This window comes from Thamnophis elegans, chromosome 1, assembly GCF_009769535.1.
Source record: "Thamnophis elegans isolate rThaEle1 chromosome 1, rThaEle1.pri, whole genome shotgun sequence".
Classification (NCBI taxonomy): domain Eukaryota; kingdom Metazoa; phylum Chordata; class Lepidosauria; order Squamata; family Colubridae; genus Thamnophis; species Thamnophis elegans.
Window position 1 is genome coordinate 1024609 of NC_045541.1, and position 20112 is coordinate 1044720.

Below are 20112 nucleotides of genomic sequence, written 5' to 3' on the forward strand. Positions count from 1 at the left end.
TGCGTACCGTGAACCCTTCCCAACCCAATCTCTGCCCTTCCTGACCTGCACAGAACCTCTCACACTTCCTGCACACTTTCCTGATGAACACCACAGCCTCACACAACCTCCCTGGAAGGGCAGAAGAAGTTCTGCACATTTCAGGGATGGTTGTGGGATGCATGAAATATGTCACCTGGATTGGAGTGTGTGTATGCAGGGCAGTGGTGGGTTCCAGAGTCCGTTCCAACCGGTACGGTTGGAACAGCCCCGGTGTCACGCAGGTGCTGTATGCGCCATGCGTGTGCGCAGAAGCACCAACAGCTTTAAAACACGATAAGGAGCTTGGGTGGTGGGGTGGGCCCTCCGGTGCTCCGGTCAGGCTCCGTGCACAGGGATGCAAAGGGATGCATGATTGTCTGGTAAGGAAATACCTCTGAAATGCTGATCCTTGGATCACAAAGGAACTACTATCTCTTATATGTTCATGGAACCATTTATGAATTGGGGTTTTACTAAGAATTTTTAGTATTTTAAATATCTTATAATTATCTAAAATTTGAAATCTTGTTTGAAGTTATAAATATCTCAACAGTCCACATTTTTTTTAAAAAAAGTTGCATTTATTATTAGAAACATATTTCTTAAGCTCTTTAAAATTTTGTTAGCTTATAGAATAGAACAGAAGTAGAACAGAAATAAAATAGAACATTATTGTCACTTTAAATGTGCACTAATGAGCATACATTAAAATTAAATTTTGTTGCATTCAGCTCTCAAAAGATAACCATTATGCATATATCCACATACACACATATATGTGGCACAAGGAAACCTCACAGTCTAGTTCAAATGTATACATATACTTGGCAGGAAAAAAGAATCCTGCAAATTTACAAGACGGATGGCAGAAGTAATAAAGCTGTTACAGAATCTAGTGGTCTTGGTATAGATACTTCAAAACCTCCTCCCAGACCGTGAAATGGGTTTGTGGGGTCTCTAACAAAGCTTCGAGCTCTAAGCCCATAGGCCTTATAAGCAGTATCCCGAATAATGGGAAGTGAGCTTCCTATAATCTTCTCAGTTGTCTTTTCCACTCTCTGTATGGACCATCTGAGGCACTGCTGCCACCAAAATAAACATTGATGCAGTTTGTTAAAATGCTCTCCATCGTACTTGTGTAAAAAGTGGCCAGGACAGAAGGAGAAAGATCTGCTCTCCTCATCCGACACAGGAAATAGAAATGCTGTTTGCATGCTTCACTAAAGATAATGTACGAAGAGATCAGATTGTTAGTTATCTGCATCCCCAGATATTTAATATTATCAACCACCTCCATAGCTGTAACCTCGATACAAAGTGGAGTATGGATATGCCAGCATATCACTCCATTCCCAAGCGCCCCGTAGGTGACCAAACACTTTTTGCCCAGCCTGAGAAATGACGGAGACTCAAAACCTTATGGGATTGCAAAGGGGATGGTTTGAAATGGAGTGATTAGCTCCATTTCAAACCGTCCCCTTTGCAAGAAGACAAAGCTTTGTCTCCCTCTGGGCGAAAAGTGTTTGGATAGCCACCACCCGCTCCGACCTCTCCCTCCCACTGTCTGCTTGCTTATGGCCTCAATCGGGGCCAACTCTCAGCACACCCCGGTCTCCACCCGCTCTGCCAGGAGGGTGAAGAGCCCTCAGGAGGCACCATGGCCAAGAGGTGCCCCAGCAGCAGCTGGGCCAGCAAGCAGGGCAGGTGGAGGCCGGGGCATGCTGAGAACGTGGCCCGTTGCAGCCATGGGAAGGCAGATAGTGGGACAGGGAGGGCAGGGCTAGCAGTAGCTGCACTCCCACTTCCGTCGGCCCCCGTCCTCGCTGCCTCCTGCACTTAGAAAAAATAAGACCTCCCCAAAAATAAGCCCCAGTGCTTATTTTCAAGCCCCCTAAAAATAATTATTGTACTAAATATCCATATTCTTAAACTGTTTTCCATGTAATCTGAAACTATTATAAGAAAAGAGACAGAAAGTGAGGAAAACATAGAGGGTTATGTTGAATTTCCTGGAAAGGGGGGGGGAAGAAAAATATAAATAAATCAAGGCTCTTGTATGCTGCCCCTCTCCAGTGGGAGGCTGGACCTCTTCAGATCATTCACCCCGGCAATAGATGGATCCTGGTGGATGACGGAGGAAACGGGGGATATCTCTGAGTTGTTGCTGCACAGTCCTGCGGGAGCTGTGGTGGCAGCTGGAATTTACTGGTGGTCATAACTTTGGACAGGATCACGCCATGCGGCCTCTCTTGACTCATGGCTCCCCAGTCTCCCCATGGTTTACAAAGGAGCTGTGGGTTCTGAAAAGGGCCAAGAGATGGAGGAAAACAAGGGATGACTCTGGCTGGACATGCCTTCAGAGCCACTATTAAGGCCTCCCTGGTGGCAATAAGATGGGCGAGACAGCAGCATTTCTCCATTCTTACTGCATCCTCAGAGTGGCACCTAGAGGCCCTCTTCCAGTTCACCCGTCCCCTCCTAGGTCAGCCGGGCTCAGGTGATCTTTTGCAGGGCCAAGCAGAGAACCTGATGGACAAAGTTGCTCCGATTCATTTCCAGTTGGACCCCGTGCATGGAGATAGGCCATGTTGTGAGATGCCTGGGGAGAGGTCTTGCCTTGTTACCTGGGAACAGTTTGATCCAGTTGGGCCTGATGAAGTGTGCAGGGCCTTTGATGCTATCAGTGCCACCACCTGTCAGTTAGTTCTTTGTCCCTCCAAGATGGTGACTAGTGGATGGGTCTAGACAGTAATTAATACTAGAACAGAGGACAATTCTTTAAAGCAAGCCCTGGTTTGCCCCCGCCTTTAAAAACCATGTAAAACTGTGTATTCTGACACTTGATAGTTTTCTTCCATTTCCATGGTCATTCAGTTTTAATATGGGATATAGGCAGGGATAAAATCTACTTACCTTCGCTACCGGTTCACAAACGTGAGCGCACGCATCACAGGACCTTCTGCACATGTGCAGAGCGACAAAAACAGTTGTGATGATGTGTGGGTGGGTGGGCGGACCCTGCTACTGAATGCGCCTGAGAACAGTGTGTGTGTGGGGGGGGAATCCGGTGTGCTGCATGATTTAGATCAGTGTTTCTCAACCTTGGTGACTTTAAGTCCTGTGGACTTCAACTCCCAGAATCCCCCAGCCAGCATAGCTATGCTGGCTGGGGGATTCTGGGAGTTGAAGTCCACAGGACTTAAAGTCGCCAAGGTTGAGAAACACTGATTTAGATTAGCTAGAAAGCAGGAAATCTTGCTTTCTAGCTAATATAAATCATGCATCACAGCTGATCATCGGAATAGCGGTTCACCCAAACCAGTAGCATTTTTTTTACTACCTGTTTGGGCAAACTGCTTTTTGTACTACCGGTTTGGGTGAACTGGTCCGAACCGGTAGCATTTCCCCCCTGGATACAGGGATTCAAAAGAATGTTGACTATCATGTTTATTACTTATGGTTGCCTTGAAATTGTAGTTGACCATTTGGTTTCTCTGTGTGTTTAGGAATTACAATCAGACCACAGATGCTTTGGTTGCTTCGATGTTCTCTTTTCCTGGAATAGATAATATCTGGCTAAGCAGAAGTCATTTGTAAGTAGCTCTTCTCCATTTGTAAGTAACTCTCAGAAAAACAGAATAATAACCTCCTTCCTACTTTTAACATCTCCTCATCTAAGAGGACAAATGACTGAGAATTATGAGTCACCAGGGTAATCTGCAGAACTATTATACCCGTTATAATCATTGGAAAATATTCTAGCAACAACCAGATAGTGATTTCTATCAAAATTTGGTGCAATTAAATATCCAGTAGTAAATATGCAATATTCTTCATCAAAATATCGAATCTAAATGTATAGGTCTCACCAGTGGTGGGATTCAAATAATTTACCAACCGGTTCTCTGTCCTAATGACCAGGTGGGTAGGCGGGGCTTAGTGGTCATGTGACCATGTGGGCGTGGCCAACTCAACACTACTCAGGTCGATGGACGCTTCGCCTTAGCTGTGACAATGTAATAGGGGTTAACCGGAGAGGCAGTTTCTGTAAGCAGGGCAATAAAGATTAGGCTAGAAACGACACCAGAATGTTTCCACCCTGCCTTCCTTACAGGATTAGCCCTGCAAAGTGGGGAAAAACAAAAGGAGATTTCTTCCAACAACCGGTTCTCTGGACCTCTTAGAAAGTTAAGAACCGGTTCTCCTGAATAGTTGCGAACTGGCTGAATCCCACCACTGGGTCTCACTGATGTTAAGTGTTATCAAATTAAGATATTTTAGATTTGTTGTTGTTGTTAAACCTTGTGGTTCAGCAGTAATGCAATATAAATTATTATTAACTAGAATAATTCAAAAATAAACCCAAGAACTTCAAACAGGCTAATACCTAAATTAACATGCACAATAAGCATATTTAAATATTTATTTATTTCCAACGAATGGAACTCGTTATGGTGTTAAGTAAGCATAGATATAGTCTTATTACAGATTCTAGTCAGAAGTAAATCCCATTGAATTATGCTTGATTGACAGAGGATAAAGTGCAGCTTTATCAATTTATAGTCACTGATGAAAGGGGAGGATTGAAATAGGAAGGTGTGAAGATTCTTGTCAGTAAGTTTTTAATGGAGTCTATGAATTATGAAATTTAAATTACTTATTAATAAAGGAAGAGCGAAGGCAAGGATGCCAAATGGATTGAGAAAGGCTTTGTTTATCTTTTTCAAACTCTGCTAAATTTATTTTGCTTTTATTTTCCACACACCATAGTTTTTGTCTGTTTTCCACCACACAAAATGGCAAAAATTAGGCCTCTAATTTTCAGCAGTTGTTGGATGGGGCTCACAAAAACTACAAAAAAATGATATGTTGGCCCTTTTATTATTTATTTGTACATATACTGTAAGTATTTTTGTCTATTTTTCATTAAAATAATTGTGGCATGGGATTTTATGGGTAAGCATGTATTAGACAGTCTTTCAGGCACAAGATTCCCTTTCAATATGTATTTTTAATTTAATATTATTGTAGATAAGTTTTGCTTATTAAAATGGTCTTATTAAAACTTTTCTACTCAAATTTTAGTATTAAATAAAAATATATGAGCGGAAAAATAGTTAAACCAGTAAGAACCAAGCGAAGATTATCAAATTTAGCTTCCCTTGGAAAAGCTTTAGGAAATTAATGAGGTATTCCTGCCTAGTGTTGTCCATTACCTAGTAAATTCCCACTATGCTGTATACAAATTTGTAGGAAATGTCAGTATTAAATCTGCTTACTTTCAGAACCCGTTTCAAGGAAGATGTGGCTGAAAAGTGGATATTCACTGGAAATCAGAGTGAGCAATATACTGCCTGCAATTGCACACTTAGAGGAGAGGTAAATTCAAATTATAATCTCATGCAATAAGATCACTGTAAGATAGAAATTTTAAAAAATGACTGAAGGTTTCCAGTGAAGACTAAATAAGTGATTTTTTTCCCCAAGACTAAACCCCAAGTTTAAGAAAAACAGATATCTTTAACATTTATATTTATAGAAGCTAATTTCCCAAGCTGCCAATTTTACCATATTTTCATTTAATAATAACACTTAACAATATGAATGGCATAGTAACTTATGGTTATAACTTGATTCTAGTAGAATCTTCCTTCACTTTCTCAAACATGAAAACTACAAATATTTTATATTTAATATTTATTGTTTGTCAAAATAATATAAATGTTTGATGTAAAAATCTTTCGTGTTCACAAATTCCTTTTCTTTCTAGACTTGTCCAAAGCTGAACTTTTTACCACCTCACAAGAGAACATTCTCTTCCCGAACAATATATAACCTTACTGGGCATGATGTCGAAACTTACCTTCTAGTTACTGCCAAAGACTTTAGTCAAAAGAGGTATTCTATTTATCTAATTTCTGTCCCTTGCTAGCTCTATTTAACTTTAACAGAAAGGCCCAAACTTTGTTATTGCCAAAGCAGCATTGTACCATTGATATATAAATCCTTTTTTATATATACACAAACACACACATACACATGCAATATCACGACGACTCTGCAGAAGGGCAGAACTTGTGTTGCAACAATCTATATAAATGAAACTGTAATGGTTGTTTGTTCAAAATTGCTAATCTCCTAAAGTTCTTCACTGATTGCTTTGAAATTTTGACACAACGTTGCATTCGAATACGCGAATGTTTTTACATACGTATATTATATAGATGTCACACCTGTGACAGGTAAAAACATGATTTTTTGTAAAAATATGCTTTGAAAACCATTTCAATGTTTCCAGCACAATCTGGTGGACGTAAAAGCAACACATGCTATACTAAATATTTTATGATTCCATTTCAATGTTTCATTGTTATATTGAATTTTCATAGATTTCGATTTATTTTCATTTTGATTTAATTATTTTGTGTGACATTGCGTTGGAATTGAGCTGTGTCGTTTACCATAGCGTTCATTTAGTGAGTGTAGCATATTTGTAACAGTTCGGCCTCTCTCCAGCTTCGTCCCGACGGTCCCTTTATATGTGTGGCTGGGCTGCGGCCGCACCCTTTCCCCTTTCTGCCCCTCCTCTGACGAGCTTCGGCCATTTCCACTAAGGGGAGCCGAAGCCCTTCAGCCTCCCCCTCCCCTCTCTCCCCTCCCCTCTCTCCCCTCCCCTCCCACTGGGCCTTTGCTGTCTGCGGCGGGGCGCTACCTGCACCATCCCTCAGCTGCCTCCCCCCACCCTTGACCCGGCCTACCCCAGTCCAGTCCAGTGGAGCTGCAGAGGAGGCAGAGGCAGAGCGTCTCCTCAACCTGGCCGCCCGCCCACGCTCTCCACCCCCCTCACAGTGAGCCAGCTACGGCCTCACCAAGGCGGCTCCAACGGGGTGGCGGCGGTGTCAGCCTGAGGTGCAGCAGGGCTGGGGTGGCCCCCCTGGGTGCCCCGTGGGGCGGCACACCAAGGATTTCTTCTCCTTTGAGATCCTGGACGTCTTAATTTTGCCGGGCCACCAACTTGGGGGAGCCCGAGCGCAGCTCCTCCAAGGAGATGCTCAACAACTTCCACGAGGCCGACAGCCCCGGCACCGTCTCCCCCAACCAGCCTTGCCCAGCCCAGCAGCCCCAAGTCCTGACCAACGGCAGCACCCACCTGCCGCCCCACTACATCCATACTGGGCCACAGCAATGCGTGGCTGGGTACAGCTAGTGTAACAATAATTTTATTGTGGTCCCTTTGAATCCCCACCACCTCTCCTGATTCCTCTGGTTATCACCATCTCTTTGGTTCAGGAAAGAAAAAGAGACAGCAGGTCCTACATATGGTGGTTAATAGTTTTTCATAATTTCTTAGTCACCCATTCACTGAACAAAATGGATTTAGATTGCTTAGATTATTCTTGTGGCCATAATCTTTAATTTTGATTTTAAAAAGTCAGGAAGCACCAATTAGAAATTAGGGTTCTAAAATTGTTTTGTTTTTCTTCTTTTTTAAAACTCTAGTCCATAAATCTTGAAAGATAATAATAAAAACGTACATTAATTTTAATTAAACTCTTGAGATTATAGAGTTCTTGGTAGTTCTTTCAGTATGTAGAAAAGAACATGTTGGTACAGCTGAATACCTTATTTCCATAGGACCTGGGAATTGCCTGGACTTTTTCTATTTGAATCCTGAGCCTGTTAGCTTCTTTCTCTTCTCAGTACAAGAAGTCCTTCATGGAGCATATTAGGAACATGGTGACTCGCATGGTTAGGATGCTGGGTTGGAGGTTAGCAAGCCTATGTTCAAGACCTGAGTGCTGCTGTGTGGTGGGGTGAGCTCCCATCACTCACCCCAGCCTCCTTGACAGGACATGAAAGAAGCCTCCATGGGCATCCAGCGGGCAATGGTGATGTCATGGGCTAATCTTGTCAACCCAGAAGTGCCTCCAATATGAATAGGATGTGTCCCCGTCCTGTTCATAATCTAATACATCTCATACAGTATGGGATTAGCATACCCAGATGGTTTGCAAATGTAGAAAACTTGCTTAAAGAAAGAAAACTTGATGGTGCCATCAATCTTGCCCAAATATATCAAGCTGTGAGAAGTGATGTACACTTTATGGCTTATATAACTTCCATGGAATTTAATTACGTGAGATCTAAGATGTCTAAAACATGAGAACTTTATTTTCTAATATGTTCTTTTTCCCCCTCCCACATCTAGATACGGTGGCTGGAGTTTTGGGCTGCCTTTGACTAGTAATCTCCAATTTGATATAAACCCAATACCTGCTAACAGAACAGTAACAAAGGTAAACTACGGACATTTAGTTGTTATGAAATACAGCAAACCAATAAGTGATTTCTCAAATTTAATATACATGTAATATATCTTGTTAAAATTCACTATTTAATTACATTAAAAACCAGGATCTTATTGCAGATTTCTCAGGTACTAGAACTATTTAAGTGTTGCAGACAGAAAAAAAATGAGACTTGGATAAATGGACTCAATTAAGGAAGCTTGTCAAGTTCTTGAAAGGCATGAGATGCAAACAATTTCATGATTCATAATTCAGATTCACAATCACTGTATTTTACCAACTCTGGTGTAATTTTGTATTAATAGATTATATTTTATATCTGTATAGCGTATGCATAAAATGTTCCCCTTAACTCTGTGGTCCAGGAGTTAATGGTCCATATTGGGAGGGACCATGCAAGCAAATGGGTCAACTGCCGTTTTTGTTTCTTTCTACAGTATCATAATTTTCAAGAAACAGATATGCTGCTGTAGCAAGAGATCTAATTTTGGGTCATATCAGCATTTATTTTGTAAAGGAACTTTTGTTTGTCCATTTCTAATGTGCTGAGAAAGCCTGTCAAGGCTAGAAAATCCATCTGACAGTAATTGCTTCTAGGGGAACTGGAACATGGACTCTGAGCTTTCTCAGCAGAGCTACTTTTAAATGCACTTTCTGTCCTCAGATACTGTGCATAAAGGTTCTAGTTCTACTAAAACTGGAGAAGCACTTTGAGGACCTGATTTCTTGCTTCTTTGAGTTTTGAGAAAAATTGCTTCGATTTGGCAAATATTTTTGGCCAATATAAATATTATTTTGCTTCTACGAAAACAGACAGATCCTAACAATGGCCCTGTGGATTGGAACTGTAATCACACAACTCATGAAGTTAAGTAACTGAACTTAGAAAAGTTACTGTTCTCTTACCTTAGTTTTCCAAGAATTCACAATCTAGAAGCCTGCAGATTTTTCAAAATCCCCTTTGACATGAATAAACAAACAAACAAACAAACAGATACTTTATTTTATTATTTTTAATGTTGATTATGGAGTGGGCTTGCAGGTATATTCTGTCTCATTCACTTGCGTTCTAACCTTCACTGGTTACAAATTTATTCACAAAATTACAAATACATATATATTGCCTATTATTTTTGTGCCTGAAATTTAAATATAGGTCTGGTATAATCCGGAAGGATATCATAGCCTCCCAGCTTACCTTAACAGCTTGAATAACTTCATTCTCCGTGCTTACTTACCACACCGAAACGCCTCTGGATATGGTAGGTATCCACTTGCCACATAGTTTTCTATTTGAAGATGAAAGCTTTTGTTTTCCGCTTATCTTTAAATACATTGTGACATCTGACGCATTATGCTACTGTTCATCCCTTCTAAAAATGAACCTACAAAATTGCAGAATAGTTCATCCAAGTTTTAGGCTTTCCAGAGCATCATTTATTCCTTTTTGAATTCTGCTATAGGTTATTGAATAAAATACAAATTGGTTTGCATTGCATTAAGGTGAAAATCCTACAATGAAGCATTTTAGTTTTTTAAAAAATCTTAAATATCCTCAACTAATAAAGGATGCTGAATATAATAAATTTGAAACAGAAAGATTCTCTGAAGGGATTATTTTTCCATCACCATTTAAAGTAGCCAATAGCATATATATGCTTTGACAAAAAGACTGTTCAGAAATTCTTGAAATGTCCAGATAAAAGTTAATTATGATTATGTTATTGTTTTTAAAATAGGTAGTAACAATCAAGACCCTATCATTGTGTTTGATAATTTTAATCCCCAGTGCAGTTTTAAGATTAGAATTAGGATAGAAACCAAGATCTAGACTGCAACGTTTAGGTACTGATTGAAATTAATGTTTATTCCAGTGGGATTGATATCCCTGACCAGCAAGGGTAACACTGATGTGGAAGATACATATCAGAGAAAAATTGGTGTTTTTGAAGCAATTTTAAAAATGGGATGCAAAAGCAATAGCACTTAGACTTATATACCACTCTATAGTGTTTTACAGCCCTCTCTAAACAGAGTCAGCATATCGCCCCCAACAGTACGGGTCCTTATTTTCCTGACCTCAGAAGGATGGAAAGCTGAATCAACCTTGAGCCAGTCAGGCTCAAACTCCTGACTGTGGGCAGAGTTAGTTGCAATTCTGCATTCTAACCACTGCACCACCACAGCTGCTCAATCAAGCAAATTGAATACTAATAAATACTAATTCTTGACACGGCACCAAGGCAATATAGTATGACTTTTGAAGCCTTTACTATTGAGCCAGCTGAAAAAGAAAACGGACAATGGTAACTAGAGACTCAGTAGCCATAAATAAAATATAAAAAAAGAATAATCTCAAAATATTATTTTCACTATTGTTTATTTAATTCCATTCATTTTCAAACTTCCATTTTTACATTCAATGACTGCAGTATCTGCCAGTGGAAACAGGCTCCCAAGCTCCATTTTCAGCTGCGACGGCCTCCTGCAACCCTCTGAAAACGGAGCTCCATTTTCGCCTGCAGAAGCACCACGGGCTGCCCCCCTCCTGTTTCTAGGCCAGCCCCCCCCCCCGGGGAAAGATCCAAGCACCCCATGGACTGGCCCTTGGCCCTTGAGTTTGACACCCTCGCCATAGATCATTTTAGTTGCCTTTTACCTTAATGGCAGAAAAATAAAACAGCTAAATCTTTCAGTTTTTGAACTGGCACCTATATTCAATAATGGAATGAAGTCCCTGAATGTGTTTCATTATTATTATTGTAGGCATTTCTGTTACTACCCATCCTTATCCTGGTGGGGAGAGTCAAGAGCAAGTCATGTAAGATATGTTGATTTTATCATTTTTCTTCTTAATATAATTGTAAGAAAAATAGACTCATCTTCTGCATTACAGTTATTTGGAAGTATAATCTAGTTATATTATATGCATGTCAGTCATTGTGAACAGGGACGGCTTATGTTTTATACAGTATGTTTTGAATTTATCATAAATATTATCCCAACTAGTAGAACAAGAAATTGCATAGCGCTGGAGAATATGTATATATTTAAATATTTATAAACTTCTATAATTTTATTATCTATCCACTATAACCATTGTCCACCCATTAAAATCAAGATAAACAATTCAATAAAAAGTAAGTAAAATGACATGATTAGAGAAATAGAGGAGGAACTGAGTTATTACAACTGCAGCCGAAAGCATAGTCTGTTAACCTGACTTTAGTTAGTAGCCTGGCATCTATAGGGAGAAAGAAATTCTATAACCAAAATGTCATAACCATGAAAGCCCATTATTGCATCTCCACATATAGCCAACTGTATGTTACATTCTGTAAAGACACCACACACATACAGGTGAAACTCGAAAAATTAGAATATCGTGCAAAAGTTCATTTATTTCAGTACTGCAACTTAAAAGGTGAAACTAAGATATGAGATAAGACTCATTACATGCAAAGCAGGATAGTTCAAGCCGTGATTTGTCATCATTGTGAGGATTATGGCAACAGTGCGCATGTTTCTCCTTTAGGAAAATAGAATATTCTGCCTTTTTGAATATTTCTCAAAATGTTTCATTCTTCTAGGAGTGGGATGGGTGCTAACCTTGTTCACTTTCTTTTTTATTTCCTGATCAACTTTCTTAGAAACAAGAGACAATTCTGAATTTCCTACAATGCTTCCAACCTAACTTTACTCTGGACAATGCAGAGAATTAAGCCAGTTCTCTTAAAATGTTTCCGTTTCTTTTTCGTCTCTTCAGGCTTAGTAGTTTACTGGATATCATTGTGTCCATGTCAATCTTGATCGGCTACTCCATCACAACAGCTAGCTTTGTGCTTTACGTGGTCAAGGAACATCAAACAAAGGCGAAGCAGCTACAGCATATCGCTGGCCTTGGGGTGACCAGCTACTGGGTGACCAACTTCATTTATGACATGGTGAGTAGCTTATCTCTTAAATATAATATGGAAAATACTACATGATGAAATGAAGCAGAAAAAAAAACCCCATATATTTGGTAGTGCAGTGGTCAGAGTGCAGAACTGCAGGCTACTTCTGCTGACTGCTGGCTGACTGCAATTTGGCAGATTGAATCTCTCCAGGCTCAAAGTTGACTCAGCCTTCCATCCTTCCGAGGTCGGTAAAAGGAAGACCTAGATGGCAATATGCTGACTCTGTAAACCGCTTAGAGAGGGCTGTAAAGCATTATGAAGCAGTTTATAAGTCTAAATATGCTATTGCTACATTAAAAATGCAGGAGTCACTTACTTATTCTGACTCATAAAACTCCATGCTGTATTTAATTTTTTAAATCTTAGAATTAAGCTTTTGCACCATGCTTAGTAATACATGGACTCTATTCTCTTCTTGTTGTTCTTGCTATACTATATCTATAAAAACTCAGAACTTTAAAATAGCCCCATCCAATACTAAGATCAAGTTCATTTATATTTAACTAGAAATTAATAAAGTTGTTCTTAGGTTAAATTATAAAAAAATGGCAAAAAGGAGACTTAATTGGCATCCCCTAATCTTTTATTTGGAACTCTGAGTTACGTATTAATAGATGAACATTCAACTATGAAGTTTTAATTACTATTGCCAAAAATACTGTAATTTGATGTAATATGAGAAGCCAGTTATTTGTTTTATCCATCCTATAAAAATGATTTGCCTTTCTTCAGATGAAAATAACTTTTCTCTTTTTTTACAAGAGATGGAAAATCACTGGTAGAAAGTTTTTGTTATAAAATTAATCCTGGAGGGGAAAAAAATCACTGCTTGCTTTCAAATCATCTTATAGGCCTTTTTGTATATTAGTTTAAAAACATTAAACCTTTGGGACATATTTCATGTTTATGTATAGTTTACTTTCCAATTTTGAATGCAGCAGTACTTCAAAATGAATCTTATCAAGAAGCAAGTACTGAAATGTACAGAGTTGGCACTTGGCAAAGCCTAGTCGTGAGATCTCAAGGTAGCATCTAAATATTGTCAGAAGAATAATTTGGGGTTCCAACTTGAACGGGGGCTGTGGAAGAATAAATAAAAATGAGGCCCAGACAGCTGTGAAGAAAGAAGAAATATTTATTCTGACATAAAAACAGTTTGCCTTTAGGGTCAAGCTGCAGAGAAATGGGGTACAGCAGCATTTTTTAAATAGGGGAGCTTATATGCCACGTGCTGTTTCCAGGATGACACTCAAGGTTTGAGGGTGTGTTTGTGTGTGTACGTGTGTTTATTCTTGTGAATGTGCAATTCCTTTGGGAGACCTAATTTAATAACCTCTGTGTTTGCAGACCTTATCCTTTGATCTGTAGATTGGGTCTGGAAGGAAGTTTGCTCATTTTAGTTGATTAACTTAGTTTCAGCTTGACTGTTAATTATTCAGTGGAGACATTCTCATTCTCAGGCCATTGTGGATTTTGTTAATATTTAAGGGAAGATGGAAACAATATAAAAATAATATATATATATTTGGATATAACACTTCTCACAATATATTGTCTGCATTTCATATATTATAATAAGCCAAAAGCCATAGGTAGTTTGGAATTATGTATGAGAAATATGGCTTTTGATGCAGCACCGCAAACTATGGCTAAGCATATGGGATCTCAGCCATTTTGTTCTTTAAAAACATGATCATCTACTACCAGATTTTGAACAAATATGAAATATTTTCTCATAAAACATTCCTAATAGGCCTGTATAATTCAAATAAGTTGCATAGAGATACTTAGAGCCAAGCACATTTTTCTGGATTTAAACTCATTAAAATAGGTCGGGATGCCTCTTTCATGCTTTGGCTCCTTGGTTTGAAATGGACAGCAGGTGACCTAATAGAAGCCGGCATTTAACGGACTGAAACTAATGTAGTGACATGCTGTTACTTGATATCTTTCACTGAATTCTTGCTACTAAAACTCCTCTTACTAGGAGAAGAATTGGAAAATCCTGTGAATCCTGCTAATTAGGAATTAGAATAGGAACTCTATGTAATACCAATATCCATGCTCCCCTTGATAATTTGTATATGACCAAAATAAAGGAAAATAATGTGCATGAATCTCAAAGTTAATATGTCCCAATTATTGGGTTTTCCTAACCTAATTAAAATTTTGGGTTACTAACCTAGGCACACCTAAGAGGCCGTTTATTTCAGGAAATCAAATTCCTAGAATTCAAAGAAAGAAGGTTGTAAAACACGTCACAGAGAAAATATTCTTAGTAGCTTAGCTATTTCCTTATTTTGACCGATTCTATTCCATCTTGTATATGAGGTGTATAAATATTTTCAAATAAATAAACATCCACATAAATTAAAGGCTTTACAGAAGTTAACTTTTCACAATGTCATCATTTTTAAATGTAAACTTAATTGTTTATAATAATCTTCTCACACGTTTTCTCTTTTCCCGTTATTGCTACCATTTCACACCTCACTGACTTTATAAAATGATATCCAGCCCTACAATTTAAAATGTATTTATATTATTATGCTTTTTTCTAGACTGGACATGTAAAAACAATTAATAACAAAATAATTTATATGGAAGAGCTGACACACCAATAATGTATGAGTAATTCAAAGAACACTTGAGAAGGGACTATGGTTTATGTTAATAAATACATTTTTCTTTCTGGTTGGCAGATTTTTGTATTTTTCCAAAATAAGTTCCACTATCAGACACAAAAAGCCTTCATCTTTCTGAAATGCACTTGCTCTTTCAAATTGCTTTGAGATGTGTTAGAATTGTTGTTTGTCTCCAGATCAAAGCTTTCTGTAGCCATTGCTTTCTAGGACCTCTGTAAATAACGCTTCCTTCCTTCCTTTGTTAGTAGCTTTTCCATAGTTAGAAGAAAATCCAGTTTCAGCTTAGTATTTGGTCTGTGATAATCAGTTGTGTTTATGAACATTCTACAGGTTTATTTCCTGGTGCCGGTTCTACTCTCGGTGGGCGTCATTTCAGCTTTCCGGATACCAGCTTTCTTCAATGAAAATAACCTCTTGGCTGTATTCCTGCTTCTTCTTTTATTTGGGTGAGGATTTGGATGGCTTGATTCAATTCGAATGGAGTCTCCAATTATAATTTTGAACAGAGCATTTTAAATTACTTATTTTGAAAAGTAATTTTAAAAATTCAGTTTTTAAAGTAACTAGTCAAAGGATAAAAGAGGGTAAGTAAAAATAAACCAACTCTAGAATTAAGAGTTGTACATTAAAAAGAAGCCAATCTACCTAATGGTTTCACAGATACTTAATGGTATATGATTGTGAATGGAGCACAAAAAAATTGAAAGGCTGCATTACAAGACAAAACTTGATAAATTATGGAAGATTATGAGGAAAATTCAACAATCACACTACTAGCTGTTCTTTAAATGCTTTTCATGTCAGAGTTTGAGTTTTAATAAATTTATATGCCGCCCAATCCCGAAGGACTCCGGGCGGCTTACATAAAACGATAAAAGAAATGCAAGAAAAGTTTAAAAGGTAGAAGACAAGACAAGTTAAAATTGAGACACAGCATGCACTCAACCTTAATGGGGCTGGACCTCATTCAAGAGGTCAACAGCCCCAGGGCTGCCGGAAAAGCCAGGTCTTAATGGCTTTGCGGAAGGCCGAGAGGGTGGGGAGGATCCGGATCTCTGGGGGTAGATCATTCCATAGGGCCGGGGCAGCCACAGAGAAGGCCCTCCCTCGAGGAGCCGCCAAACGACATTGTCTAGTTGACGGCACCCGGAGAAGGCCCACCCTGTGGGATCTTATCGGGCGCTGGGAGGTGTGTGGCAGAAGACGGTCCCGTAGATATCCAGGTCCTAGGCCATGCAGGGCTTTAAAGGTGATAACCAGCACCTTGAAGCGCGTTCGGAGACCGTTCGGGAGCCAGTGCAGCTCATGGAGGATAAGTGTAACATGGGTGTATCTTGATACACACAATATCGCTCGCACGGCTGCATTCTGGACCAGTTGTAGCCTCCGAGCGTTTTTCAGGGGCAGCCCCATGTAGAGCGTGTTGCAGTAGTCAAGTCTTGAGGTGACGAGGGCATAAGGGACTATATAACTATAGAGATAACTATATAGGAAAAATATAATTATATATGCAGATATGATCTATTTACACCCCATAAATAGATTAAAAACACAGCAACAACTACTTCAAAAGGCCAGAAAGTATCATGGTTGATGTACCTGCGCATTGCTGGGAGAATAAAAACTGACCTCAGAGATAATAGAGGGCCTCTAAGAAAAATGTCAGGATTTGAAATGCTTGTACCGAATCAAGGGGGTATTCTAAGGCACCTATATCCACTGTTGCTCTGAGAGATCATGGAAATGGAACAGATAAAAAGGTTCATGATAAAATGGATGCAAAACTAAAGAAGAATTTAAAAATTCCAAACTATAAAATTGCTTGGCAAAATGTGGCCACATTAGGCTCTGAGAAGTAAAATCTGTTCCCATGTTGATCTGCGTTTTCTTATTATTATTTTCTTTATTTTGTTTTTAATTTTAAGGGTGGGAAGTTATAATTAATGGAATGTTTTTCTTGCTTTTCTTTATTTCTTTATATGGGCCTATTCTAGCTATTAACATTCTTTATCTACCTAATTGCATGACAGTGACTCTTCCCAAGCAATGAAACAGTACCTGGGTGAGCTTCAGGGATTTCAAAATACTCAGCAGTAAACAACCAAAAAAGCTAATACAATCCTTGGTTGTATAAATAGAGGCATAGAATTAAAATCAAGTGAAGTGTTAGTATCACTTTATAAATCCTTAGTAAGACCACACCTGGAATACTGTATCCAGCTTTAGTCACCACGTTAAAAAAAGGTGTTGAAACTTTGGAAAAAGTGCAAAGAAGAGCAACTAAGATTGCAAGAATTGGGTATGGCTAATCGAGAGAAAAGAAGGACTGGGAGTGACATGGTAGCAGTATTCCAGTATTTGAGCGGCTGCTACAAAGGCAGAACAAGAAACAATGAATGGAAAATAATCAAGGAGAAAATAATCAAGGAGAGCAACCTGGAATTGAGGAGAAACCTCCTAACAGTGAGAACAATTAACCTGTGGAACAGCTGGACTTCAGAAGTGGGAGGTGCTTTTAAGAAAAGACTGGACAGCCACCTACCTGAAGCGGTATAATGTCTTTTGCTTGAATGGCGGCTCAGATCATGAGCTTCTCATTGCAAAATTTAGGCCTAAATTGAAGAACGTAGGGAAAAGTTCTAGACCACCCAGGTATGAACTAAATCATATTCCTGATGAATATACTGTTGCATATTCAATATGCAAATACCAGCTGCGACCTGATTGGTTGGTCGTTTTGACAGTTGGTCTGAGTGCTAGTATAAATACCCTGACAGTTGCAGGGAACGTTTGAATCGCTTGTCATCTGGTACTAATAAAGATCTGTCTTGCATACATGGCTCCTGCGTGTCAATCCCTCACAACAACAACCCACACTCACACACGTTACAATACTGGCGACGAAGGTGGGATTGATATGCGATTCCCGCAGAGCCTAACAACATCAGCCAACGTGAACGCAGGAAAAAAAAATTTTTCTTTCCTACATTGAGGGCCTGTCAGGGCCGCCGCTATGGCCAGCAAGCGACATCAACAGCAGCCTCCGGTTGTAGCCAACCTCAGTAAGCTCCAGGCGCGGCCTCCATCCGTCCGAGGGACGGGCTTCCTACGCTTAACCTCGACTGGAGCCGCCGCCGCTACTCAGGGACGAGCTATGGACCGTGATGGCTAAACTGTGCCAGCTGTGTCTGCCTGCCTGCCTGCCACCAGCTGTTCCTACGGCACTCCAACCGCCTCGTTCCAACCGCTGCGTTCAACAACAGCCTCGTTCTCCAAGCTGCCACCTAGCACCACCGGCTACGCTCTCTCAGCCTGTCTAAAGCCTCTCCAACACTAGCACACTCACAACATACACCAGACTGTCCTCTACACCATGAGCACGTCCGCTCCTGTGCAATCCACTTGCCTCCGCTGTGCCTTCCAAGGAGCATTGGCTGGTCATTTGGTCTTTAGAACTGGGGGGAAGGAGTGTTGCATATTCAATATGCAAATACCAGCTGCGACCTGATTGGTTGGTCGTTTTGACAGTTGGTCTGAGTGCTAGTATAAATACCCTGACAGTTGCAGGGAACGTTTGAATCGCTTGTCATCTGGTACTAATAAAGATCTGTCTTGCATACATGGCTCCTGCGTGTCAATCCCTCACAACAACAACCCACACTCACACACGTTACAATATATACAGTAGAGAGGATTTAAGGAATAGATTTAAGGAATTCGATCTGATAGACAGAGAATCTGAAGAACTGTGGACAGAGGTTCACAACATTGTACAAGAGGTAACAGCTAAAACCATCGCAAAGAAATAGAAATGCAAGTAAGCAAAATGGCTGCCTGAGGGAGCTTTGCAAATAGCTGAGGAAAGAAGGGAAGCGAAAGGCAAAAGGGAGAAAGAGAAAGAGACACCCAATTGAATGCAGAATTCCAGGGAATAGCTAGAAGAGATAAGAATGCCTTCTTAAATGAACAGTGCAAAGAAATAGAAGAAAACAATAGAATAGGGGGTACCAGAGATCTCTTCAAGAAAATTGGAGTTATGAAGGGAACGTTTCATGCAAAGATGGGCATGATAAAGGACCAAAATGGCAGGGACCTAACAGAGGCAGAAGAGAATAAGAAGAGGTGGCAAAATTACACAGAAGAACTATACAAGAAAGAGCTTAACGTCCCTGATGGAGCCATGATGAAGCGGTCACTGGCCTTGAGCCAGACATCCTAGAATGTGAAGTCAAATGGGCCTTAGGAAATCCGAGCAACAACAAAGCTAATAGAGGTGACAGTATTCCAGCTCAGCTATTCCAAATCTTAAAAGATGATGCAGTAAAAGTGCTACACTCAATTTGACGGCGAGTTTGGAAAACTCAACGGAGGCCACAGGATTGGAAAAGGTCCGTTTACATTCCAATTCCAAAAAGAAGGGCAATGCCAAAGAACGTTCAAACTATCGCACAATTGCACTCATTTCACCCGCTAGTAAAGTTATGCTCAAAATCCACAAGCTAAACTCCAGCGGTCTGTGGATTGGGAACCGCCAGGAGTACAGGCAGGATTTGGAAGAGGCGGAGGAACTAGAGATCAAATTGCCAACAGATGCTGGATCATGGAGAAAGCGAGGGAGTTCCAGAAAAACATCAACTTCTGCTTCATTGACTGTTCCAAAGCCTTTGATTGTGTGGATCAAGTTCTTAAAGAGTTGGGAGTACCAAACCATCTTATTTGTCGCTTGAGAAACCTATATGTGGGTCAAGAAGCAGCAGTGAGAACTGGACATGGAACCACTGATTGGTTCAAAATTGGGAAAGGAGTCCAGCAAGGCTTTATTCTGTCGCCCTGCCTGTTTAATTTATGTGCAAAGCACATCATGAGGAAGCCGGAGCAAGATGAATCAGGGGATTGGCTGGAGCGGGCTACGAGATGCGCATCTTACCGGAGACTGGCAGCTCTGGATTTTGTGGCTTTTGGGGGGGTTTCTTAAAAAAAAAACCTTCTCCAGATGAGCTTGAAAACTTCTGAGGTTTCTCCTGGAGGGGGCATGTCTATCTGAGTAGGAAGGGATAGGAAGGTACAAATAAAGGAATAAAATAATAAATTATGGTTGTCAGAACTAATGGGGATCCTTGGCAATTAAATTAGCTGCAAGATAAAATTATTTATCTTTTCTAATTACATTAAAATCGA

General features: G+C 39.9%; 1 protein-coding gene across 1 annotated transcript in view; it reads left to right on the plus strand.

The window, feature by feature from the left end:
- Positions 1–20112, plus strand: part of ABCA12 (ATP binding cassette subfamily A member 12) — a 119303-nt gene that overhangs the window by 79772 nt on the left and 19419 nt on the right. Inside the window, exons 36-43 of the mRNA XM_032233361.1 lie at positions 3528–3614; positions 5307–5400; positions 5792–5919; positions 8231–8318; positions 9487–9592; positions 11097–11151; positions 12097–12274; positions 15265–15380. Of these exons, the coding sequence (XP_032089252.1) occupies positions 3528–3614; positions 5307–5400; positions 5792–5919; positions 8231–8318; positions 9487–9592; positions 11097–11151; positions 12097–12274; positions 15265–15380 (852 nt within the window). The remainder of the gene's footprint in view (positions 1–3527; positions 3615–5306; positions 5401–5791; positions 5920–8230; positions 8319–9486; positions 9593–11096; positions 11152–12096; positions 12275–15264; positions 15381–20112) is intronic.